The sequence below is a fragment of the Aotus nancymaae genome, unplaced genomic scaffold, assembly GCF_030222135.1.
Source record: "Aotus nancymaae isolate 86718 unplaced genomic scaffold, 86718_ANA_hifiasm-v0.15.2.pri h1tg000049l, whole genome shotgun sequence".
Classification (NCBI taxonomy): domain Eukaryota; kingdom Metazoa; phylum Chordata; class Mammalia; order Primates; family Aotidae; genus Aotus; species Aotus nancymaae.
In genome coordinates this window covers 29,891,871-29,919,349 of record NW_026988463.1, presented here as the reverse complement: position 1 = coordinate 29,919,349, position 27,479 = coordinate 29,891,871, and the positions used below count along the sequence as shown (strand labels likewise).

The following is a 27,479-nucleotide window of genomic DNA, read 5'->3' as shown; positions in this document are numbered from 1 at the left end:
CCCTGACCAACCCCTACCCCGTTTGGGCCACCGAGTATCTCCTCACTGTGGAATCTTTGCCGTTTTTTCTTTCTTTTCTTTTCTTTTCTTTTTTTTTTTTTTAAGACAGAGTCTCACTCTGTTACCACCAGGCTGGAGTGTAGTGGCTGCAATCTCAGCACACTGCAACCTCTGCCTCCTGAGTTTACTGAATTCTCAGGCCTCAGCCTCCCGAGTAGCTAGGATTACAGGCACGTGCTACCACACCCGGCTAAGATTTTGTATTTTTAGTAGAGACAGGGTTTCACCAGGATGGGAGGATGGTTTCAATCTCCTGACCTCGTGATTCACCTGCCTTAGCCTCCTAAAGTTCTGGGATTAAAGGCATGAGCCAGCGTGCACGGCCACTTCTGCCATTTTTTAGAGGTGTAGCCTGACTTTCAGGAGTAGAGTGAGTATGCCTAGCCAATGCGCATGCGCAAGCCGGTTCCCCTCACAGTGACCCCCACTGTCGCCCTGAGGGATGGGTCCCTGAGGCTTGTGGAAGCAGGAGCCCTCCATCACAGTGAGTCATTGTCGAGTCTCTGGCCTGACTTGTGATCTGTTTCCTGGGATCTGTCAACACAGGGCATGGTGACATATTTCTAAGTCCAGCACACAAATGCTGTGACTCTTTTGACTGAGTCCTGCCCACTAGGAGAATTGTGACATGTTCATTCACCCGGTATCTATGTCTTGTTAGTCTCCTTGTTACCTAGGCCCAGCCCACAAGGGCAATTGTCACATTTCACTGCACTGAGCACCCAGGTGATGTTATTCTTCTGCCTAAGTTCTGGAAGGATTTTGACTTATTCCTGGTTCAGCACCCAGGTGATGCAACATGTTTTTCAGTCCACACCCACAGGTGTGATCTTGACATATACCTTTACCTAGCACCTGAATAATTTGCCTCTTTTGCCTGAGCTAATCTCACATGTAGAATTGTGACGTATACCTGGCACAAGCACCTAGGAGATGTAACACTTCCTCCTTTGTGCTGTCCTCAGAGAAAATTGTGATATATTGCTGGGCTCACCACTGTGTGATGTGGCCCATCTCTTTTCCCTGGGCACTGCCCCACTAGGGATTGTACATATTCCTGGACCTTGCTCCCACATGATGTGACTCTCCTGCCTCGGCCCTGGCCACAGTGGCATTGTGCCACTTATTTGGCCCCATATCTTAGGTTGTGTAAGTCTCCTCTTGTGCCCAAATGCTGCCCTTAGGTGGGACTGTGACATATGCCTAGACTATGCACCTGAGTGATGTGACACTTTGGCCTGAGCCCTGCCCTCAGGGGATATTTTTACATACTGCTGAACTCAGCAGCTAGGTGATGTGACTCATCTCCTGCCTGATCCTCACCACAAGAGAAGTTGTGACATATCCATGGGCCTAGCAGAAAAGTAAGGTGATTCTCCTCTTCTGCCTGGGTCCTACCCACAGGATAGTGTAACATTTTCCCCGTGGTTCAGTATAAAAGGGATATGACTCTTCTACCTGAACCTTGCCCACAGTAGATATTATGTATTTCTGGACCAGCACCAAGGTGACGGGACTTTTCTGCCTTGTCACTGCTCACAGGTGGGATTGTGACCTATGTTTGGATCCAGTTCATAGGCATGTTGACCAATATTATACCTAGACCTAGCCAATAGGAAAGATGTTGATGCTTATACCTAAGAAGAGAGAATCAAGTAAGACTGTGGGTCTCTACCAGAATAAAGTTCTCCGAGTGAACTGCAACCCCCATGCATATCGTATAAAGTCCTCCAGTGGCCTAGAGTGTCACAACAGGGTCCAGCACACAGGTCATGAATCTCACAACTGGAGACAGTCAGAAGTTAGAATTGAAACTCTAATGTGTAAACTAGGATTGTGACTCATGTATTTAGACCCAACTCACAGGAGATGTTGACTCTCAAACCTGAAGCTGAGACATGTGCCAAATTATGAATCTCATTTTCAGATTTTCTCAAAGGTGTAATTGTGACATATACCTTTCCTTACATCTGAGTGATTTGACTCGCATTTGTGGGCCCAGCATGCATGCAATTGTTACACATACATGGGCCATCCACTTAGGTGATGTAAGTCTTCTGCCAGAACAGGGCCCTGCTCTGAGGGAGGATTTCAACATATTGATGGACTCAGCACCTAGATGACATGGCTCTTCACCCTGGTCTCTGCTCAGAGTTAAAATTGTGACATGTATCTAAGCCCAAAACAAAGGTACGGTAATGATTCTTATACCTGGACCAAGACATTGCAAGAGATTTTTACTCTCGTAGCTCAGCCTAGAACAATGTGCAAAGTCCAGGGTCTTCTACTTGTACAAGTTCACAGAAAATTATGACACTCACAGATGTTATATAAAGCACTTGGGTTGTACAGAGAGTGTCATAACAAGACCCAACACAGGATAAGAAGGTTACACTCCTACAAACAGCCAGCTGATGGATTGTCACCCTCATACATGGACAGAGCCCACTGTTCAGATCCTGAATCTTATCTGTAGATGCAGTCTATGGCTGGAATTATGCCTGCCATATGTGCATCCAGTCACAAATAAGACAGTGACTCATTTGTGGACCCAGCTCACAGGCACTGGTGACTGTCATACTTGGGCACAGCCAATAGAAGAGGTGTAAATTCTCACTTCTGAACTCAGGGCAAAGTGTAGGACCATGAGTTTACACCAGCATGAAGACCTCAGCACAGTTACATGGAGTGTTCGGTGAGGAATGTCATCCTCCCATATGGACACAGTCCATTATTGAGGTTCTGAGGATTACACCCAGATCAGTTGAAAGTTGATAATGTGACTCTGGATCATGGATTCAGTCCACAGCTAGAATGGTTATTTTCAAACCAAGATTCAGCACACCTGTGAGGCTGTGACTACCCTGATTAGCTGCTTTTTGCAAGTGAGTATGGGACTCATAGACACGAATTCTGTTCACCATTGCGATTGTGATTTGACACTCAAACACAGTTCACAGAGGACGTTGTCTCTTATACAATGAGCCAAAAGAAGTGTGGGAATGACAGTCTCATCTCTGGATCTTTCTGCAGGTGTGACTGTGGCATATTTTTCTCAGCACCTGATTGATTTTACTCTCTTGCCTGAACCTAGCCAACAGTTGGGATTATGACATATACCCGGCCCAAACACCTGCCTGAGCCCAGCCCACAAGGGGCATCATAATGCATCTCTGAACTCATCAAGTAGGTGATGAGACTCTACTTTCCTTCTTGTTCCCTACTTCCAGTAAGGTTTGTGACATATATATGGGCATATTACTGAGATTAAATAACTCTCTTCTCATGACTGGGCTCTGTTAACAGTGTTTATTTTGATATCACTGGACCTGGCACCTAGGTAATGTGACTTCCCTTTGCAGGATGGGCCCAGCCTACACAAGGGATTGTGACATATTGCTGGGACAAGCACCAAGGTGATGTTACTCTTTTGCCTGGAGTCTGTCTACAGTGGAAATTGTGGCATATTACTGAGCCTAGAACAAAAGTGATGTGACTTTCCTGTGTGAGCTCTGTTTATGAAGAGATATTGACATTTCCCTGGCTGAGCATTCTGGTGTCATAACTGGGTCAAGCACCTAGATAATGTGACTTTTCTGCCTGGGCTCTGCCCTCAGGGAATAGTGTGACACATCTCAGGGCCAATCCTAAGTGACGTGCCTCTCCCTTCCTGCCTAAGCCAGTCCAGAGGGATTACTGTGGAATATCTCTGGACCCATTGTCAACTATTATGTGACTTCCCCCCCCCCCAGTCTGCGACTGAAGCACCCAACAGTCGTAGGCAGCTCCTGAGGCTACGGGGTTCTGCTCTCTGCCAGGAAGCCCATCGCAGAGAGAGCAGCCCCAAGACACACAGACTGGCAGTACCTGAAAATCCCATCAGGGACAGCTTTCAAGGAGACGCACCCCCCACAGTGTCTGAGCAGGCCTGAAGCATCCGGGGGATCCTTCGGGATCACTCTGGGCATCCCCGAAGCTCCGCTGCAGCTTTTCTCAGCCTGGTTCTGCCCTGCCCAACTCCTGAAATCACGGGACTGTGGCGACGATCCTGGGGAGACGGGGGCCATCGCCCAGGGCCGAGGCACAGCCACGGAGGGCCTCTGCTTTGCCAAGCCACTGAGACGGTGGTTTCCCCAGCCACGGGGCCAGTCACTGTGATGCGAGCCCCGGATGGGCGCTCGCGATTGTGCCACGCCGCTTGCGCTTCTGCCGCGCCGCTTGCGCATGCGCATTGGCATGCCCGGCTGGCCAGGGGCAATGTTGGGGCTCTGCTGCCCGCCGGCCGGCAGCGACACCAGAAAATGCTGGTGGCAGTGTCCGAGGCGGCCCTGGGAAAGGAGGCTATGTGCCACAAGCTGCGCAGGAGCCCAACCATCCTGACTTTCCTGTTCGGGTCGGCCGGATGGGGAGGGTGCTTGAGACCATGAGGCGGGCAATCGGGACTGCTCTGCCCAGTGGATTCCGGATCAGCGTCGTGGGCAGGAATCAGATCCCACGGGGCTGGAGATGCAGTCTGGTGATGTGTGGTGGGGGTCAGCGGACCCCAGAAAGATGCCTGAGCCCCTCCGGGAGGGTGTCAGCAGAACGTTCCCTGGCTCCATGAGCTCACTGCCCCACTTTGATCTGGGCCACCCAGCAAGGGGCCCTGCCTTGGTCTCCAAGCCCAGGGACCCCTGCCTCTCAGCACTGCTGTCCGGAGAAGGTGTGAAGAAAGACAAAGCGGCCAGCAAGCACGGCCAGCGGCAGAGGCAGCCACACCCGGAACTGGCCTCCCCTGGGGGCAGATCAGGTGGAGAGAACATCTCAGAAGTTTTCTGGGGTGAAGCCAAATCCTGAGACAGATGTCCAGGCATGCCTCTGAGGAACTCCACGAAAGCCAAGCACAACATGCTAACGGATCTTGGTCACTTCGTTGTTTTCACAGACAACATCATCATCTGGCTACAAAGCGTTGCCATCAAATTTCTTTGATGGCCTATACACGGAGACCCGTGGTCAACTAGTCCTGTCAGGAGAAAAACAATTCCCGGTGTTAAAAATGCAGATTCTCACTCTTATGGACACTTAACTTCAGAGTGTAACCATGTGTGGGGTTAATCAGTGGATGAAATCTTTTTCTGAAGGACTGTTTCCACTAAACCATATTTTAAGGAAATTCCTACCCTGTCATGTGGTTTTCCATTTTTCCTGTAATGAGCAAATCAGAAACATGGAACCTTCATCCCCTCCAGACAAGCTTTTAGCATCCAACTTACCTGACACGATTTTCATTGTCTCCAGTTAACCTGCAAGTTGCACATTCAGTTCTGCAGTCTTCAGCCTGGGGCTTCTTTTGCAACACAGACCGTCTTTGTCTTTTCTCTCTAGGAACTCTTTCCTGCCAGACAATGGCTGCAAATAGAAGAAAACAGGATAAGAAGATGAAGGAAACAACTGGAAGAAAGAAAACTTCTCAAAGGTAAGGCTGTGGAAAGCTGTATAACTCCTCCCAACCTCATGTTCTTCTCCCTCAGGAACCAAGCTTTGTTTTCCTTCTCTGGTTCGCTCGGAAAATAACAACAATATCACCACCACCAACAACAAAATTCCAGACCATCCCCAGTGTGTTACTAAGGATAAAAGTAAGTTTCCTCGGTCAAACATGGTTGCTTAAGTTAGGCTCTTAAATAATTATCTATTTCTCATTAACACTTAATGGACCACTATATTTTGTGACCATTGATGCCATAGGAAATAAAAAGTATCTAATTCAATGTACTTTATATATACTTTCCTAAATGTCCCTGATGAGGATTTACTCAGAGCGTGTCAGTTTTCCTAATGTTCTACACACATTGTTTGCCCACATGTAGGCAGGTGCATTCGTCTTTATGGAAAGAGATACCCCCACCTGGGCAACAGAACAAGATCCTATTTCAAATAAATAAATAAATAATAAATAACTTAGCCTACTTACTCTGTAGTCATTCGCTTTATTGTTATTTTTCAGTAGTGTCCTATTTTTTCCTGTTTGTAATATAAATTTCAGAACTGTCTTTTCTCAACTTCCAAAATAAGCCTGCTGATCAGAGTACACATGAATACCACCACATTGCAAAACAAATGACATTATATAAAAAAGTTGAAGACATACATATTCTATGATCTAGCTATCCTTGTCCTGGGCATGTGTACAAAAGAAATGTGTACATATACATAAACATGTACAAAAATGTTCTTAGTAATACTGTTCATAAAAATAAAAATAGAAACAATCCAAATGACTATGAATATTTGGTAGTCATGTGGCAGAAGGGACCACCAACAGTGATTTGTTCACACAAAGAAATACCAATGCTGGGCATGGTGGCTCAGGCCTGGAATCCCAGCACTTTGGAAGGCTGAGGTGGGTGGATCACCTGAGGTCAAGAGATCGAGACCATTCTGGTCAACATGGTGAAACCCCATCTCTACTAAAAATACAAAAATTATCTAGGCATGGTAGTACATGCCTGTAATCCCAGCTACTTGGTAGGCTGAGGCAGGAGAATTACTTGAACCTGGGAGGCAGAGGTTGCAGTGAGATGAGATGGTGCCATTGCACTCCAGCCTGGGCAACAAGAGTGAAACTCCATCTCCAAAAAAAAAAAAAAAAAAAAAATCCTACTTATCATGGACTTAAAACTCCAAAGTGAGTTAGTCGGGTGTGGTGGCCTGAACCTGTAATCCCAGCTACTCTTGAGCCCAGGGTCAGGACCAACCTGGGAAACTAGTAAGATTTCATTTCAAAATTATATATATATATATCTGGGAAAATCTCTTAATGTTTTTAGTCACAATTCCTATTTCAGGATGTAAAAGCAACTATTAAAAATTAAACATATAACAATCACATCCAAGCAACCCTGTAACAAATCAAGAATTCAGACTTTATGAAACCAAAAATGACCATGGAAGCTTACTCAGAAATTAGACAGACTCATCGACATACAAATAGTCCATTATGTATCTGGACCAAGAAAATACAGGGAAACTACATGTTGGAATTACCCCTTTACACACCATCGTTCTTTCTCTTTAACAACATACCTAAAATCTCCAAGTCAGAAATCTCTCACTTTAGGCCATTTTCTTTGCTCTAAAGAAATCTCTGGTTTCATTATATTCAGAAATGAAAAACTTGGAGACAGGTGAGGAGGAAAGAAACAGAAATGAAAAACTTGAAGCTAAACAATACATGGGGTAGAGAGCTAATATAAAGAATCAAGTAAATGTAGTAATGGGAAACCAGGGAATAGGAAAATTTTAGTACTGATATTTTTCTCTTTTTTCTTTTCTTTGAGCCAGAGTATCACTCTGTTGCCCAGGCTGGAGTGCAGTGGTGTAATGATAACTCACTGCAGCTTTTAGCTCTTAGGCTCAAGCAATCCTCCCACCTTGATCTCCCAAAGGCTGGGATTACAGGTATGTGCCACCTCATCTGTTGTACTGGCATTTATCAATAGGAAGAGTTTATTGCTAAACTTAGCTTTAACAAAATTAATTCCCTAAAAATACCTAGCTGCTTCATTTAAATTGAAAATTTAGAATTAACCTTTCAAATAAATACTCAAAGCAGAAGCAGGCTGGGTTCAGTGGCTCATGCCTTTAATCCCAGCACTTTGGGAGGCTGAGGTAGGCAGATCACCTGAAGTCAGGAGTTCGAGACCAGCCTGACTAAAATGACAAAACCCCATCTCTACTAAAAATACAAAAATTGGCTGGATGCAGTGGCTCACACCTATAATCCCAGCACTTTGGGAGGCCTAGGTGGACAGATCATGAGGTAAAGAGATCAAGACAATCCTGGCCAACATAGTGAAACCCCATCTCTACTAAAATATAAAAATTAGCTTGGCGTGGTGGCATGCGCCTGTAGTACCAGCTACTTGGGAGGCTAAGGCAGGAGAATTGCTTGAACCAGGGAGGCAGAGGTTGCAATGAGCCGAGATCATGCCATTGCACTCCAGCCTGGTGCCTGGTGATAGAGCGAGACTCTGTCTCAAAGAAAAAAAGTTAAGCAGGCATTGTGGCATGTGCCTATAATCCCAGCTACTCAGGAAGCTGAGACAGGAGAATTGCTTGAACCCAGGAGGCGGAGGTTGCAGTGAGCCGATATTGCACCAGTGCACTCCAGCCTGGGCGACAGTGAGGCCCCATCCCCCACCCAAAAAAAGTAGAAGTATATTTGCATAATGTCCTATCACATCAAATAGAGTTGTATAAGCAAAAAAGGTTCAGTAAAAGAGACTACTCATGCCAAGCACCAATTCTTTGAAACAAGCAAACCAATCATGTCCATTTTTACACTAAACCACAGGTAGGTAATTCAGTAACATTCTTTAGCATCATCCTGATTAACCAAACCACCTTGATGTTGACCATTTGGCAACCCAATGGTAGTGAGAAGAAACTAATTGGAAGTAGTTACCTTGAGAGCACAAAAGATGCAGGAATCTCCCATGCACTTGTGAGTTGTAAGCTGCCTAAAGCTACATCAGAAGATATCCAAGTACCACAAAACCTGGTGAGAAATGAAAAATGCTTAATTATTCTATAAAAAGCCATCATTTAATTTTAAAGTAAAGAGTTCATGCAAACATAGGTAATGACTGCAGAAGATATCTTTATTCCTAAGCAAAAACTTCATTCTAGTATATTAAAACAAATGTGAAAAAAGCTGAGGTATCTAACAGAAAAATAAATGGTCATATTCTGGGAAATATATTCATCTGAATGTAAAGTGAAGGTAATTCAGTGAAAATATGACATGACATACATCAAATGTGATCCTAAAGAGGAAATTTATGGGTTAAAGCTGAATAATAAGGATTTATTTTAATTGTCCACAAGAAAAGCAAGAATAGTTTAAAACTTATATTAGAAATGTGGGCCAGGTGCGGTGGCTCATGCCTGTAATTCTAGCACTTTGGGAGGCTGAGGCGGGTGGATCACGAGGTCAAGAGATCGAGACCATCCTGGCCAACATGGTGAAACCCCGTCTCTACTAAAAATACAAAAATTAGCTGGGTGTGGTGGCAGGAACCTGCAGTCCCAGCTACTCAGGAGGCTGAGGCAGGAGAATCACTTGAACCTGGGAGGAGAGGTTGCAATGAACCAAGATTGTGCCATTACACTCCAGCCTGGGCAACAGAGTGAGACTCTGTCTCAAAAAATAAAAAAAATTAAAATTAAAAAAATAAAAATAAAAGAAATATGAACTGCAGTGTGGAATTTTGTCTTTGTTAGAACTCTCAATTTTTAGACATTTCTAAAAGAAGTGTGACCTCCTTAAGTAAATTGGGTAAAAAATAATGATTTCTATACTTTTGCTGAAATGAAAAAAAAATATTAAGATTGATAAATCGTGTTACAGTGTATACCCTTGATGTGATGTGTTGAGAATGGCACTACACTTTTGTGGTCTTCCTCCCCAAAACCCACTACCCTAGTCTAATCTTGAGAAAAGCAGCAGACAAATTCCAATAGGAGAGGAGGATATAAAAAAAATACTTGATCAGTGCTCCTCAAAACTGTCAAAGATCATCAAATACATGGACATTATGAGAAAATATCACAGCTAAGAGGAGCCTAAGAAGACATGACAAGCAAATCTAAATGTGGTATCCTAGATGAAATCTTGGGCCAGGAAAGGACACCAGGTAAAAACAGGAAATCTGAATAAACTGCAATTTTTAGTTAAAAAAGTAATGATGTGCTTTTTTTTACTCTGACATCTTAGCACGGTTGCAGTGTTCGCTGCTGCTCTCTAAGCTACACAATGCCACCCCAGGATGACAAAAAGAAGAAAGACACTGGAAAGTCAGCCAAGAAAGACAAAGATCCAGTGAACAAATCTGGGGGCAAGGTCAAAAAGAAGAAGTGGTCCAAAGGCAAAGTTTGGGACAAGCTCAATAACTTAGTCTTGTTTGACAAAGCTACCTATGACAAACTCTGCAAGGAAGTTCCCAACTATAAACTTATAACCCCAGTTGTGGTCTCTGAGAGACTGAAGATTCAAGGCTTCCTGGCCAGGGCAGCCATTCAGGAGTTCCTTAGCAAAGGACTTATCAAACTGGTTTTAAAGCACATAGCTCAAGTAATTTACACTAGAAATACCAAGGGTGGAGGAGCTCCAGCTGCTGGTGAAGATGCATGAATAGGTCCCACCAACTGTACATTTGGAAACATAAAACTTTATTAAATCAAAGAATAGAAAAGAAGAGAAAAGAAAAGATGTATATAGCATAATGCCTTAGGAAGCTCCCCCTTGCTAGGAAAAATGTAATGTCATAATATATAAAAAGGTGTACTTTCTGGGGCCCCAAATCACAGCACACTTCTGGAGCTTCTTCTTACTTATGTCTCAAGATACATATACTAAAATTTCTTTGAAACTGGCTACACTCCCACATAAATAACAAATGTAATAGGTTCAACTCATCTGTAGCAAACACAGCTTTGATACCAAATGTTAGAATATTGATCATAGCAACAATTATTTTCAACATGTAACATGATTGTAATAGGGACTCCAAAACCATCAATGCCTCAATCATTAAGTATGGATACAGAAATGTGTGTGTGTGTGTGTGTGTGTATGTGTGTGCAATGTATTATATATGGCGCTGGAAATTAGAATGGAAAATCATAAATAGTATTGTTTCAACTGACAATATAAACAGACAATATAAAAAAAAATTATAAAAATGGGACTATGGCCAAGAAGGGGGTAAACATACAAATTTATACTAATGCCTTATTTTGCCTGCTTCTAAATCACAAAAGTATTCTCAGGATAAAAAGTAATTACAAAACCTTATATGTGGCCAGGTGTGGTGACTCATGCCTATAATCCTAGCACTTTGGGAGGCCAAGGCAGGAAGATCATTTGAGCCCAGGAGTTCAAGACCAGCCTAGGCAATTACAGTGAGACCCTCTCTCTACAAACAATGTTTTTTCTTTTTTAATTTTTTTTATAATTTTTTTTTAAAGATGGGATTTCACCATGTTGGTCAGGCTGGTCTTGAACTCCCGACCCCAGGGGATCTGCCCGCCTTGGCCTCCAAAGAGCTTGGATTACAGGCATGAGCCACCATGCCCGGCCTCTCTACAAACAATTAAAAAAAATAATTAGCCTGGTGTGGTGGCACATGTCTGTAGTCTTAGCTACTAGGGAAGCTGAGGTGGGAGGCTTGCTTGAGCCTAGCAGGTTAAGGCTGGAGTGAGCTGTGACTGCACTGCTCCACTCCAGCCCAGGTGACAGAGTGAGACCCCTGCCAAAAAAAAGAAAAAGGAAGGAAAGAAAAGAAAAGAGAAAGAAAGGGAACTAATATGCATCATCCAGGACAAAAACCTAACCAACCCCACCCAACTACATGAACTCTGTGGTAATAATTAGGGAAAGTACTTACATTTTTTCTGTAGGCTTGTCAGCAGAGAATTTTTTTTGGATTGTTTTTAAATAAAAACTTAAAAACTGAGAAAGAGGCTGGGCACAGTGGCTGGTGTCTGTAATCTCAGAACTTTGGGAGGTCAAGGTGGGTGGATCACCTGGGGTCAGGAATTCAAGACCAGACCAGCCAACATGGCAAAACCCCATCTCTACTAAAAGTACAAAAATTACCCATCCATGGTGATGCACAGCCTGTAATCCCAGCTAATCCGGAGGCTAAGGCAGGAGAATCCCTTGAACCCGAGAGGCGGAGGTGGCAGTGAGCTGAGATCCTGCCACTGCATCCCAGCCTGGGTGACAGAGCAAGACTCTATCTCAAAAATAAATAAATAAAACCTGAGAAAGACCATGAAACTTTTATTACCTAGATAAGCTTGGCACCATTCTTGTATTATGAATGAGGAAACTCAGACACTATTATCTGTACAAGGTCATAAGACTAGTCTACAGAATGGCTAAAACTAGAACCCAGGTCTCCTCCTAATGCCCAAGACCATTGTTCTTTATACTAAATATCTTGTCTTCTCTCATAGCAACCCATTTCCTCACAACATCTGAGGAGTCCAGCTAATATTTTACCCAAGTATAATTATCTTGGGTGGCCAATTTTATTTACTTTTACACTGAAGAGCAGAAAAGAAGGGAAAGAAATTACTTGAAAGTTCGGCCAATGGGGATGAACTTAACATGCTATGGGCCCGACTGGGCAGAGCAGACAGACAGATAGAAAGCTTTGGGTTTCTAAGACCACTCAAGTGGCAAGCAACAGTAAAAGGGAAAATGTAGGTAAGATAATCACATTAAGGGAATTTACTTTCCCCTAGTTCTGTTCAAATGTATGTGACTAGACACCAGTTATGAGCCAAGACAGGAGAGCTCACAGGGAGGAGAAAAACTGGACAAAGACTAAACTCCATTCAATGCATGGGCCAAAAGCCTGAATATTAAGAGACAAGATGAACACACCTTAAAGTCTTTGACTTGTGGAAAGAATTTTGCTTCTGTACTAGAGAAAAGCAACTAGGTTGATAACACACATTGCTCTCAAAAGGAAAAACAGAAACAGGCCAGGTGGCTCACACCTGTAACCCCAGCACTTTGGGAGGCTAAGGCAGGCTTGAGGCCAGGTGTTCAAGACTAACCTAGCCAATATGGTAAAAATCTTGACTTTACTAAAAATACAAAAATTAGCCAGGCATGGTGGTGCACACCTGTAATTCCAACTACTTGGGTGGCTAAGGCACGAGAACTGCTTGAACCAAAGAGGCAGAGGTTGCAGTGAGCCAAGATCACCAGTGGTCCCAGCTACTCAGGAGTCAGAGGCAAGAGGATCACCTGAGCCCTGGAGGTCAAGTTACAGTAAGCTGTGATTGTGCCACTACACTCCAGCCTGATCAACAGAGCAAGACTGCCTCAAAAAAAAAAAAAAAAAAAAAGAAAAAGAAAAAAAGAAAAGAAAAATAGGAACCAGTAGAGATTGCTCAGGAAAAAAGCTGATTAAATAGAAAGATCACCTGGTCTATTTACCTCCCTTTAGGTATATAAATAGTAGTTACAGTTATTATTATTTCTCTTATCATTATTAATCCCTCTTTTTACAAATGAGGCAATTGAGATTCAAAGAGATAAAGTGACTTGCCTAAGATCACACAGATAAGTGTAAAAATGACCTCAGGTTACTAATCTCGAGCAGAGACTGTCAAGAATTTTATTTAAAAAGAGTAGTCAGAAATACAGCATCAGCAATTAAAAGTCATAGATCACCAAAAAGGAATTACCCTTACCTGCAGGGCACTGTTGAGGAAGCAGCAGTTTTGCCCTCACCCATTGCTGAGGCCTTTGCTGGGGGCTATGGAGGTTGAGCTTCAAGGAGCAAACATCCCTTGTACACTACCACGACCCCCTGAAAAATAAATTATCTTTCAAGACATTATTGTTCACATTTAGCCTGAAAAAGAGGGAGAAGCTTTTGTGCCTTTTTGGCAGGTAATTTTTGTCTGCTAAAGTTCTAAAAAGAAAGGGAATCCAGAATTTAGCGAATTTATGTTGGAAGATTTTGAGTTTACCACCTTCCAAATATCATCCATGTAGTTCAAGGGACTCAGGTATCCTCCTAGATCCAGATGACAGAGCCCTCCCTCTCTTGTTTCAAACAATGTCCAAAATGTAATACGGCACAGGACTAATGCTAACAGAAAGATCCTTAAGTATTGCTTCCTTCTATTTTTCTTGAACGGCCTCCATAAAGTCCTGGTAAAGTGGATGTAATCCTCAACTCCAACGGCATCCAGGATCAGGGTAAGATGTATCCTTCAGCCTTGTTGATAATGCTTCTTATGGACTGAAGATTTTCCAACTGGAAGGAGAGGCAAACAGATAAACAAGAATCCAACATAACCCTCCTTGTCCTCTATTTCCTTGTCCCATCATCCTCTGAACCAAAAACTCAAATTCTGAGCAACCGCAAAATGTTCCACAAGGCCAAGAAGCCTGCTTGAATCATATGAGGTTTTTGTTGATGCTCTTGCTGCTTCTTTTTAATGTGCCCCTAACTTCTATTGTCCCATCCAGATCTTCAGCAAGTCTCTCTTCTTTCTTCTGGGACTAGAATAGCCAGCTGTGTCAGAGAGCTTTAACAGAAAGAAAAAAAATCAAAAGCTTGCGTCACTTAATGACTCTACTGGCTTCGGACCATTCTGCCAAAATCAACATTGCCTCACCTCTCACTATAAACCTGAAACCTTGGCAAACAATGCCAAAAAAAAGAAAAATAAATAACAAAAAAGAAAGACACTCAAACTAAAGAAGTGGGAAAAAAAGGTATGAACAGCCTTACTTTCAGGGGAAAATTCTCTGAAATTTTCTTGAAGCAGAAGAAAGTTGATCTGGATAGAAATAAAAGCCAAATACAAACTTTCCAGGCTAACACAGAACAAATCACCAAGTAAACACACACAAACTAGGAACTGAAAGAGTTTCTTTTGGACCTTGTGAATAATGCACTTTTTAAAATGTGTTTTCCATGTATATGGTTATGAAAACCTGCTTAAAGGAGGGAAGCCCATGTTAGCAGTCTAAGATCTGTTCTGAGTAAAGATGTTCTATCCAGAGAAACACTGATGGTGAGTAAACCACATGTCCTTAACATGCAGTACAAGAGAACTAAATCTTCTTCTGCCCTGTTTGTTTGCTTGTTTGACTTTTGCCAGAGGATCAGAGAGATAATTTGGGTTACAAATCACTTAATCTCCAGATTATATCCAAGGGCTCACAATCAGAGGCAATCCATTGACTAACTTGAGTTTTCAACTAATTAAAATGCCAGTGAGGCAACAGAGAGTAATACTAAAACAAGTATGTTCCCTGGAAGGAAACCAGCACATCTCCTGCTTTAAGTTTTCCTATAAGGCTGCCATGTCCATCTACATAAGAAAAAAAATTTAAATGTTAAGTGTTAAATTTGGTTTCTAACAGTTCCTCAGTCTTCTCCCTTCCTTCCCACCATCATATGCACCAACTAAAAATGCAAAAATGCTTCAACATCTTAATCATTCTCTGGGAGATCACCTAGCATTGTCTATAGCATGTCCAGTGGAAGAACTGAGGTCTAGGAATAATAAATGGTTGCATAAGACTGTTCTTTCCCTTCTGTAAATTCTCAGACTATTTATAATCTACATGTCACAACTAAAGTATTTGATTATACACTGTACTATCACATTATTCTGTTTTTATTACTTTCTGTTTTATATTGTACCCGTCATAATATGACTACATGAAATGAAATAGTACCCAGAGTCAGGCATGTGCTAAACATACATTCTTTATTTAATATTTACAGCAGTCCTATCAGATAGCTATTAATAGTTCAATTTTACAGAAAAGTCAAGTCAGGCTTAAAGACATTAACTTGCCCAATTCAATGCTGGTAAGTGGCAGAGCTAGAAATGTTTGACTATTAAACTATGACTTAATCATATATTTTATTATTCTATTCCAAAAGCTCCTATTTCAGTGCTAGTCATAAGGAGGCAGTATGCTGATGATTAACATACTGCCTGATTAACATGACACCAGAAAGGATCCCATATCTCCCACACAGACTATAAGACCCTCACCTCTCTACACACACCCTCATACACACCTCACTCAAGGGCACTAAGCAACTTCCAACAAGACATGCAGCATTCCTTCAGCTCAACTGCTGCAAAGGAATGACAAGTACCAAGCATCCACTTCGCTCACAGCCAAAAGGACTTGGCAGGCAGGTGGGGTTTCCAATATCCACATTAGGAGCTTACTGAAGCTCAGCCTGCCCTATGACACACAGCCCTGTGTACAGGGAGCAAAAGGAAAAAAGCACAGTAGCAGAAAAAAGATTCTCAGGCTCTGAATGGCAGTATTATGTAGGGTCAAGCAGTAAGTTCTCAGACCTGTTCTAGGTGTGTCACAAACTAAGGACCAGACAAGAGAGGCAGTAACAAGTAGTCCAGAGAAATACTGATGATGAAAACATTTCACTTAAGTTGTAGATACAGCATTAAACAATATATTCCTTCTCCAATGCCATTTACTGAAGATGTGTGAGGAGGGGAATTATAGTTTTATTGGTATGGCTCCCACTACCTATTCTTTTTTTTTTTGAGATGGAATCTCACTCTGTCATCCAGGCTGGAGTGCAATGGTGCAATCCTGGCTCACTGCAACCTCTGCTTCTTGGGTTCAAGCAATTCTCTTGCCTCAGCCTCCCAAGTAGCTGAGATTACAGGAATGTGCCACCACACCTGGCTGATTTTTGTATTTTTATAATTCGCCATGTTGGCCAGGTTGGTCTCAAACCCCTGACCTCAGGTGATCCATCTGCCTCAGCTTCTCAAAGTGCTGGGACTACAGGCATGAGCCATAATACCCAGCCAGTCAATTGATTGTTAATGAAAGAACCAAGGCAATTTAATTGAGAAATGACAGTCTTTTCAACAAATGATGTTGGAACAACTGGGACACCCACATGCAAAAAAACTGAACCTTGAGCCATACCTTACATCTTATACAAAAATAATTCAGCAGCTCACAGTCCTAAACAAAAAACCTAAAACTATGAAATCTAGAAGAAGGAAGGAGAAAATTTTTTGACCTTTGGTTAGGCAAAGATCCTTTTTTTTTTTTTTTTTTTTTTTTTTTAAGACAGTCTCCCTCTGTTGAACAAAGCTGGAGTGCAATGGTGCAATCTCAGCTCATGGCAGTCTCCACCTCCTGTGTTCAAGTTCAAGTAATTCTCCTGCCTCAGCCCCATCACCTCCACCCCAACCCCTTCCCCCTAGTAGCTGGCATTACAGGTGTGCACCACCATGCCCAGCTAATTTTTGTATTTTTAGTACAGGCAGTGTTTCACCATGTTGGCCAGGCTGATCTTGAACTCCTGACCTCAAATGATCTGCCCTCCTTGCCCTTCTACAGTGCTGGGATTACAAGTGTGAGCCATCACATCCTGCCAAAGATTCCTCAGATACAACAAAAGCATAATGTATAAAAGGAAAAAAATATAGAATTGGACTTCATCATAAGAACATCTGCTCTTTGAAAGACAAATGTTGGCCAGGCACTGTGGCTCACACCTGTAATCTCAGCACTTTGAGAGGCCAAGGTGGGCAGATCACAAGGTCAGGAGTTCAAGATCAGCCTGGCCAATGTGGTGAAACCCTGTCTCTACAAAAATACAAAAATTACCCAAGTGTGGTGGCATGCACCTATAATCCCAGCTACTCAGGAGGCTACTCTCTACCAGAAGGTGGAGATTGAGTGAGCCGAGATCATGCCACCACACTCCAACCTGGGTGACAAGAGTAAAACTCCGTCTCAGAAAAAAAAAAAAAAAAAACCACTGTTAAGAGAATGAAAAGAGTAGCCAAATATTAGAAGAAAATATTTGCAAGTCACATAATGAATAAATGACTTAGAACAAAATATATGGAATACTCAAAACTTTAATAAGAAAAACTACCCAATTTTGTTTAATGGGAAAAAGATTTGACAGACATTTCACCCAAAAAGATATACAGAAGATAAATGAGCAAATGGAAAGATGCTCAAATTAGGGAAATGGAAATTAAAACCACACTAAACGCCTATTAGAATAACTTTTTAAAAAAATTTAACCTGACAATAGTAAGTGCCGATGATGAATCACAGCAACTGGAACTCTCCTAAATTGCTCATAGAAATGCAAAACAGGCCACCGCTATGGCTCATGCCTGTAATCCCAGCACTTTGGGAGGCTGAGGTGGGTGGATCCCCTGTGTCAGGAGCTCAAGACCAGACCGGCCAACATGAGAAAACCCTGTCTCCACTAAAAATACAAAAATTAGCCAGGCATGATGGCAGGCAACTATAATCCCAGCTCCTAGGGTACATGGAGGAAAGATAATTGCTGGAACCTAGAAGTTGGAGGTCACAATGAGCCTAGATGGAGCCACTGCACTCCAACATTTCAGCCTGGGTGACAGAGCAAGATTCCATCTCTAAAAAAAAAAAAGGAAATGCAAAACAAAACATCTGGCAGTTACTAAATTTAAATATATAGTCATGAGCTGCATAACAATGTTTCAGTCAAGAAGAGACCACATAAAATTATGGGATTATGGGACTTACCTTAGTTTTACTGTACCTTTTCTAAGTTTAGATATATTTAGCTGCACAAATAGTATTTTGTTACAATTGTCTATTGTATTTTTTTTGAGATGGAGTCTCACTCTGTCTCCAGGCTGGAGTGCAATGGCATGATCTTGGCTTACTGCAACTTCTGCCTCCCAAGTGTAAGAAATTCTCCTGCCTCAGCCTCCTGAGTAGCCGGTATTATGGGCGGCACCACCACACCCAGCTAATTTTTGTATTTTTAGTAGAGATGGGGTTTAACCATGTTGGCCAGAGGGTCTTGATCTCTTGGAACCTGTGATCTGACCACTTAGGCCTCCCAAAGTGCTGGGATTACAGGTGTGAGCCACCATGCCCAGCCTGTTTATTTATTTTGAGTGGGAGTTTGCTCTTGTTGCCCAGGCTGGAGTGCAATGGCGTGATCTCGGCTCACTGCAACCTCTGCCTCCTGAGTTCAACTGATTCTCCTGCCTCAGCCTCCCGAGTAGCTGGGATTACAGGAACATACCACAATGCCCAGCTATTTTTTGTATTTTTAGTAGAGAAAAGGTTTCACCATGTTGAACCAGGCTAGTCTCAAACTCCTAACCTCAGGTGATTCTCCTGACTCGGCCTCCCAAAGTGCTGGGATTATAGGTGTAAGCCACCGCACCTGGCACCTATTGTATTTAGTACAGTAACATGCTATACAGGTTTGTAGCATGGGAGAAGTAGGCTATATCACATAGCCTAGGTGTGTAGTAGGCTATATCATCTAGGTTTATGCAGGTGCACTTAAATGATATTCACGCAATGATAAAATCACCTAACAACACATTTCTCAGAACATATCTCTGTTGTTAAGCAAAACATGGCTGCACATTTACCATACTTTTACCTGCCAATCCTACTCCTAGGTGTTTTACCACAAAGAAATAAAAAATTTGGCTGGGTGTAGTGGCTTATGCCTGAAATCCCAGAATGGGAGGCCGAGGCTAGTGGATCTTGAGGCCAGGAATTTGAGACAAACCTGGGCAACATGGTAAACTTCTAGGAATGTAAAAGCCAAAACTGGGAAAGAAGCATGTTATTTATTTATTTATATTTTTTGAGATGGAGTTTCACTCTTGTTACCCAGGCTAGAGTGCAATGGTGCAATGTCGGCTCACCGCAAACTCCGTCTCCTGGGTTCAAGCAATTCTCCTGCCTCAGCCTCCCGAGTAGCTGGGACTACAGGCGTGCGCCACCATGCCCAGCTGATTTTTTGTATTTTTAGTAGAGACAGGGTTTCACCATGTTGACCAGGATGGTCTCGATCTCTTGACCTCGTGATCCACCCGTCTCGGCCTCCTAAAGTGCTGGGATTATAGGCGTGAGCCACCATGCCGGGCCCTAGAAGCATGTTATCTTATTACTTATTACCTATTTCCTTGTGTAACACAGTTACTAAGTTATACGTCCCACTGTTCCCAATCTGAAGACACTAGCCTCCTCTGGGCAAGCCGAAAAACTTTCCATGTATGAAATGATAGAAAAAAGGGGGTCTCAATGTTTTTGCAGAGCCTCATATCCAGAGGCAGATTTATCAAGCCACTAATGAAACTTAAGCTTCAGGGCTCCTTCTCTTGCACAGATTCTCAAGGCTGAATATCTCATTTTCTGTTTCAAAAATATTTTCCTTAAAAGAGGCCCTCTGAATTGTATAAGCTTCAAGTGTCGGAGGATCTGAGTCTGCCCCATTCACATTATGTAAACTGGGCTTTTATAGTATATGTTACTTGAGAAAATACATAATTCAAAAAGCTACTTTGAATTCAGTAATACTAATACATTTGTATTTTATCAATCAAAGAACCATCTACTGTTATTCACTGTATAAAATTTGTTTGCACTAAATAGATCTAAATGTAATACTTGGTCCACATTTGGATTTTGGATTCTTGTGCTCACAGCAAGTAACTCCACAGTCCATAGGGCTAAATTGAAAAGATTCATTACAGATTAAGGCTGCCAAAATTAAAGGCATACCTGTAGAAGCTGATGACCTTTAGAAAAAAATGCTTTCTCTGTATTAATGAGACACAGAGAATGATTCCTTCACAAGTATACACAGTACAGCTTAATGTGCTGCCATTTTTCTCAGGCCAAAGTAATAAACCAGGCTCCAGCTGCAGCCACCCTAATTATCCACGACTGTATCCTTCACCAACAAAGTCTGCTTCTCTCAGTCTCTGTTTCTGAAAAAACCCAAAGTATTCATTCAAATGGAACTGACTTGTGCATAAAGGGAGATGAGGCCTGGAAGGACACTGGGTCAGGAGGAGCCTGGTGCCCTATGAGACAGTTGGGTAAATGCAGTCCAGGGAGCTACAGGTTATTATCGTAAGAGATTCATTATGAGTGGAGCTGGAATGGAACTGAAACCAATGAAGACTCGGTAGAATTTGTTCCTACAAAGCCTGGGAACCCTTTGATAAAACTCGTTGTAAAGTGTGGAAAGTTTATAAGGATATATATATATTTTTGAGATGGAGTTTTGCTCTGCCACCCAGGCTGGAGTACAGTGACACAATCTCAGTTCACTGCAACCACCACCTGCACCTCCTGGGTTCAAGCAATTCTCCCACCTGAGCCTCTGGAGTAGCTGAGATTACAGGTGTGTGCCACTAAGACAGGCTAATTTTTGTATTTTTAGTAGAGACCAGGTTTCGCCGTGTTGGCCAGGCTGGTCTTGAACTCCTGGCCTCAAGTGGTCCACCTGCCTTGGCCTCCCAAAGTGTTGGGATTACAGGTGTGAGCCATGGTGTCCAGCTAAGGAGATGGACCTTTTAAGTTAATTAATTACACAGTAATTAAAGTTCAATAAAGTCTTTAAGTAGACCCTACTAATTCCATATGTAGAGAACTCCATGACATTTAAGAAAATGATAGTACCAACGTATCTCCACTAAGACATTTATTAACCACAAAGGAAAATATAGTAGTTTTACAATGGACAAACCCAGCAGAAACTACCTTAACCAAATAATCAAGGTTAAAATAATCAGTAATACATATTGACATCATGAATGCCACGATATGATGCACTGAAAGGACACAAAATAATTTCCGTGGTATTCTTGCCTCAGCCATAATCTCAGTCCATCAGAAAATATCAGACAAATCCAAATTAAGGAATGCTTGACAAATAGCCCTCAAATTAATATTGCTTAATATTCCCCCAAAATGTCAAGGTTATAAAGGACAAAGGAAGACTGAGAAACTTTTACAGAATACAGAAGAGTAAGGAAGAAAAACACCTAAAATGCAATGTGAGATTCTAGATAGGCTTCTGAAACAGAAAAAGAGTAACACAGTCTGTGCAAGATGGTGAGGCCCTGTCTCTACAAAAAAAAAAAAAAAAAGTTGTCTTTTTTTTTTTTTTGAGACGGAGTCTTGCTCTGTCACCCAGGCTCGAGTGTTATGGCATGATATCAGATCACTGCAACCTCCACCACATCTAGGTTCAAGCAATTCTCCTGCCTCAGCCTCCTGAGTAGCAGGGATTACAGGTGCACCACACCCAGCTAATTTTTGTATTTTTAGTAGAGATGGGGTTTTACCATGTTGGTCATGCTCATCTCAAACTCCTGACTTCATAATCCGCCCTCCTCAGCCACCCAAAGTACTGGGACTACAAGTGTGAGCCACCAAGCCCAGCCATTTTGTTGTTGTTGTTTTCTGAGAAGTCTCACTCTTGTTGCCCAGGCTGGAGTGCAATGGCAGGATCTCAGCTCACTGCAACCTCCATCTCTGGTTTCAAGCATTTCTCCTGCCTCAGCCTTCCAAGTAGCTGCAATTACAGGCAGCTGCCACCACGCCCAGCTAATTTTTATATTTTTAGTAGAGACTAGGTTTCACCATGTTGGCCAGGTTGGTCTTGAAATCCTGACCTCAGGTCATCTGCCTGCCTTGGCCTCCCAAAGTGTTGGGATTACAGGTGTGAACCACCTCACCCGGCCAAACAAATTTGTTTTAGTCAGGCTTGTCGATGCTTGTTTGTAGTCCCAGCTACTCAGAAGGGTGATGAAGAAGGACTGCTTCAGCCTGGGAATTCGAGGCTGCAGTGAGCTATGACTGTGCCACTGCACTCCAGCCAGGGTAAAAAAGCAAGACCCTGTCTCTAAAACTTAAAAAAAAAAAAAAATTAAAAGCTTCAAAAACTGAAAATAAAAAAGGAAAAAGAATAATGGTGGGCAAACTGGTCATGTTTAGCAAAGCTCTTTAGTTAACAGTGTTGTACCAATACTATTAATTCCTGGTTCTGATCAATGTATTATGGTTATATAAGATGATATCATTAGAGGAAACAATTTTTGCAACTTTTCTATAAATTCAAAATAAAAGGGCCAGGCACAGTGGCTCATGTCTGTAATCCCAGGACTCTGGGTGGCCAAGGTGGGTAGATCACCTGAGGTTGGGAGTTTGAAACTACCCTGACCAACATCGAGAAATCCCATCTCTACTAAAAAAAAAATATAAAACTAGCCAGGCGTGGTGGTGCATGCCTGTAATCCCAGCTACTTGGGAAGCTGAAGCAGAAGAATCACTTGAACTTGGGAGGTGGAGTTTGTGGTGAGATGAGATCATGCCATTGCACTCCAGCCTGGGCAAAAAGAGCAAAATTCTGTCTCCAAAAAAGAAATTAAAATTTAAAAATAAATAAAAAATAAAAATAATAAACATTTTAAATATGCTAATAATTCACTGAATAAGATGGAACTTTGGGCCCAAAAGTGATTGAGGCATTTGGGAAATAAATATCTACATGTCTAAAGGTAGGTGGACAAAGATAGATTTATAGAAAAAGAACAGACATTGACATAGTTTGTGATACTAGAGTCCACTGAGGGTTACATGTGAAACCTCTTGGTTTACTATGTTTAACATCACAGTATGGCAATTAATGGGTTATTAGTTCAGAAACCTGTTTCTCAGAGTTAAATGTGCATAGAATGAATTAACAGAGAAGTTTAAAATTCTGCAAAATCAAGAGTAAGTAAATGTAAAATGATAGGGGTCTTGTTAGGATGATGAAATTATGGATTTATTCCCTCTTTTTTCTAAATTAACTGTAATTTATAAATAATCTATAAACTTTCATTTCCTTAGAGAAAACTAAAATAGGGGTTTAAATACATTTTCCCTAAAAACAGAGTGAAAGGACTTGAGACCAGAGATAACCAACCAATGAGACACATAATCCTAACAATATGAAAGATGTGTTCACACCTGTAATCCCAGCACTTTGGGAGACTGAGGCAGGTGGATCACCTGAGGTCAGGAGTTTGAGACCAGACTGGCTAACATAGTGAAACCCCACCTCTACTAAAAATACCAAAAAATTAGCTGGGTGTGGTGGCATGTGCCTGTAATCCCAGTTACTGGGGAGGCTGAGGCAGGAGAATCACTTGAACCCAGGTGATTCAAGCCATTGTACTCCAGCCTGGGCAACAAGAGTGAGACTCTGTCTCAAAAAAAAGAAAGAAAGAAAAGAAAAGAAATAAATAAATAAACAAACAAATAAATAAATAAATCTGTTTAATGATTGGTAACTATTTCCTATTTTGAAACAGAGGGTCTGTTGTGAATCTCTATTTCCTTTAATTCTATTCTCACTGCTGCTGCTACCAAGGTTCAGATCCTCACCTTCTCTGGACCACTATACCACATTATTGACTGCCAGCTTTCCTTCCTTTTTTTTTTTGAGATGGAGTTTCACTCTTGTTACCCAGGCTGGAGTGCAATGGCGTGATCGCAGATCACCACAAACTCCGCCTAATGGGTTCAGGCAATTCTCCTGCCTCAGCCTCCTGAGTAGCTGGGATTACAGGCATGCGCCACCATGCCCAGCTAATTTTTTGTATTATTAGTAGAGATGGGGTTTCACCATGTTAACCAGGATGGTCTTGATCTCTTGACCTTGTGATCGACCCGCCTCGGCCTCCCAAAGTGCTAGGATTACAGGCATGAGCCACAAGGCCCGGCGACTGCCAGCTTTCTACTTCTACATGTCACTACCTCCTGACTCCTAAAACACAGTCCACATTATGTCACTCCTATTTTCAAAATATTTAATGGCTCCTAGAGGCGGATATTCTTTTGGCTGGATAAGAATAAGGGTACTTTTCTAATTCACAGAAGAGAAAATAGATATATTTTTTATAACTTTCTCTCCCATAATTTTTTCTGACCTACTTAGTCTACTGCTAGCACTACAAAAACTTGGATAGTAGCAAACTTAAGGAGGAAAAAAATCAAAGCAGTTAAGGGGGAAAATAAATCTAAGCTGTCAATTGAACCTATTTTAACACCTTTTTTTACTAACTAACTGTTTTAAGCCATTTTTGCACTGTTATAAAGAAGGACCCAGGCGGGTGAGGTGGCTCACACCTGTAATCCTAGCACTTTGGGAGGCCAAGGTGGGCAGACCACAAGGTCAGGAGTTGAAGATAAGCCTGGCCAATATGGTAAAATCCTGTCTTTACTAAATATACAAAAATTGCCAGGCATGGTGGTGCACACCTGCAGTCCCAGCTACTCAGGAGGCTGAGGCACAAGAATCGCTCAAATCCAGGAGATGGAGGATACAGTGAGCCAAGATTGCAACACTGTACTCCAGCCTGGGTCACCCAGCAAGATGCCATCAAAAAAAAAAACAAAAACAAAAAAACCCAAGGCTAGGTAATTTATAAAGAAAGGAAAACTAATCAGCTCATACTTCTGCAATCTGTATCGGAAGCATGGCACCGGCATCTGTTCAGCTTCTGGCAAGGCCTCAGGGAAGTTACAAACATGACAGTATGCAAAGGGAAGCCCAGGTATCACAGTGCGAGAGAGACAAGGGGGAAGACCAAGACTCTTTTAACCAACCAGATTTGGTGTGAATGAACTGAGTGAGAATTCACTGATGACTCAGCTACTAATGAGGGATCCACCTCCATGATCAAATAAATTCCACAAAGCAACAACTCCAACACTGGGGATTACATTTCACCATTAGATTTGGGGGAACAAAAATAGAAATCATATCACTGAATCATTTTCATGATTATGAATTTTATATTGCATATATTTCAAATTCACATATTTTGCCAATAAAATTAATTCCTGGCTCACCAGAGTGGCTCATGAGTATACTCCCAGACCTTTGTGAGGCTGTGGCAGGGGGATCATCGGAGGTGGGGAGTTCGAGACCAGCCTGACCAACATGGAGAAACCCCATCTCTACGAAAAGTACAAAATTAGCCTGGCGTGGTGGTGCATGCCTGTAATCAAAGCTACTCGGAACACTGAGGCAGGAGAATCGCTGGAACCCGGGAGGCGGAGGCTGCAGTGAGCAAAGATCGTGCCATTGCACTCCAGCCTGGGCAACCAGAGCAAAATTCCATCTCAATAAACAATAAATAATCAAACAACAACAACCAAAAAACCTAATTAGCTGGGCGTGGTGGTAGATTCCTGTAAGTTCAGCTACTCAGCAGGCTGAGGTAGGAGGATCCCTTGAACACAGGAGGTCAAGACTGCAGGGAGCCAAGATAGCACCACTGCACACCAGTTTGGGCAATAGAGCAAGACTCTACCTCAAAAAAAGAAAAAAGCTAGAGGGGCAGGAAAAAAGAGGCCACACACAAAGGACTGGGAATCAGAATGGCTTCAAAATCATGTGACTGTACTTAATACCACAGAACTATGCACTTAAAATACTGGATGCAGGGACTCAGGCCTGTAATCCCAGCACTTTGGGAGGCTGAGACGGGCAGATGGATCATTTGAGGTCAGGAGATCGAGACCAGCCTGAGCGATATGGTGAAACCCCGTCTCTACTAAAAATATAAAAATTAGGGAGCTGTGGTGTCAAGCACCTGTCATCCCAGCTACTCAACAGGCTGAAGCAGGAGAATCACCTGAACCCGGGAGGAAGGAGTTCTAGTGAGCTGAGATTGTGCCACTGCACTCCAGCCTGGGTGACAGAGTGAGACTCTGTCTCAAAAAACAAAAAACCAACCAATCAACAAGCAAAATCTATGCACTTAAAAATGGTTACCATGATATGTCTCTTTAGCCACAATAAAATGATTTTTTCTGAGATAGAGTTTTGCTCTGTCACCCAAGCTGGAGTGCAGTGGAGCAATTTCGGCTCACTTCGGCCTCCGCCTCCCGGGTTCAAGCCATTCATCAGCCTCAGCCTCCTAAGTAGCTGAGACTACAGGCGTGTGCCACCATGCCTGGCTAAGTTATGTATTTTTAGTACAGAAAGGGTTTTACCATGTTGGCCAAACTGCTCTCAAACTCCTGACCTCAGTTGATCCGCCAACCTGGGCCTCCCAAAGTGCTAAGTTACAGGCATGAGCCACTGCGTCTGGCCAATACAATCATTTTTTCAAAAACAATGATAGACCAGGCATGGTACTCATGCCTGTAATCACAGCGCTTTGGGAGGACAAGGTGGGCGGATCACGAGGTCAAGAGATCGACACGAGATCGACACGGGGACCAGAAAGTAGAGGGACTACATATAAACCGCGCTGGAGTGTGCTGGCCACACTCATGTCCAGCACACAGGGCTCCCACACACAAAGGAACACACACACAAAGATACACACACACGGACACACACACAGACTCACACACAGACGCATGAAGACACACACGCGCGCGCGCGCGCGCGCACACACACACACACACACACACACACACACAGAAAGAAAGACACACAGAGACATCCATCACTCACAGGCAGGTCCTGAGGCTACAGAGTTCTGCTCTCTGCCGGGAAGTCCATCGCGGAGAGAGCAGCCCCGCGACACACAAGCTGGCGGTACCTGGAAATCCCAGCAGGGCCAGCTTTCAAGGAGACGCACCCTCCACAGCGTCGGAGAAGGCCTGAAGTATCGTGGGGATCCTTGGGGATCGACCTGGGCATCTCTGAAGCTCTGCTGCAGTGTTTCTCAGCCTGGATCCGCCCGGCCTGACTCCTGAAACTGCGGGACCGTGGCCAAGATTTCGGGGAGGGGGGGCCGTCGCCCAACGCCGAGGTACTGCCACGGAGAACCCCTGCACTGCCAAGCCGCTGAGACGCTGGTTCCCCGGGCCACGGGAGCGGTCACTGTGACGCGAGCCCCGGGTGGGCGCTCGCGCTTGTGACGCGCCGCTTGCGCATGCGCATTGGCGTGCCGGTCTGGCCGGGGCAATGTCGGCGCTCTGTTGCCGGCAGGCCGCAGCGGCACCGGAAAATGCTGGCGGCGGTTTCCGAGGCGGCCTCGGGGAAGGAGGC

At 43.1% G+C, this 27,479-nt stretch overlaps 1 protein-coding gene and 1 long non-coding RNA gene across 5 annotated transcripts; one reads left to right on the top strand and one right to left on the bottom strand.

The window, feature by feature from the left end:
- Positions 1–4,313: 4,313 nt before the first annotated feature.
- LOC105733961 (uncharacterized) lies at positions 4,314–27,274 on the bottom strand. Of its 4 annotated transcripts, none has more exons than XR_010337404.1 (5): positions 27,028–27,274; positions 13,318–14,163; positions 8,510–8,602; positions 5,316–5,451; positions 4,314–5,065 (listed from the first exon to the last, which is right to left on the bottom strand). It is a non-coding gene; the product is annotated as an uncharacterized LOC105733961 (long non-coding RNA). The 4 variants fall into 4 exon arrangements; XR_010337406.1 differs by lacking the exon at positions 27,028–27,274 and adding an exon at positions 26,940–26,998; XR_010337405.1 differs by lacking the exon at positions 27,028–27,274 and adding an exon at positions 14,370–15,665.
- On the top strand, positions 9,860–10,237 carry LOC135269054 (small ribosomal subunit protein eS25-like). Its single transcript, XM_064362729.1, has one exon. The coding sequence runs from the start codon at positions 9,860–9,862 to the stop codon at positions 10,235–10,237; it is 378 nt and encodes a 125-aa protein (XP_064218799.1).
- Positions 27,275–27,479: the final 205 nt, after the last annotated feature.

Coding starts and splice junctions, on each gene's coding strand:
- LOC135269054 (XM_064362729.1), top strand. CDS start 9,860: ATGCCACCCCAGGATGACAAAAAGAAGAAAGACACTGGAAAGTCAGCC.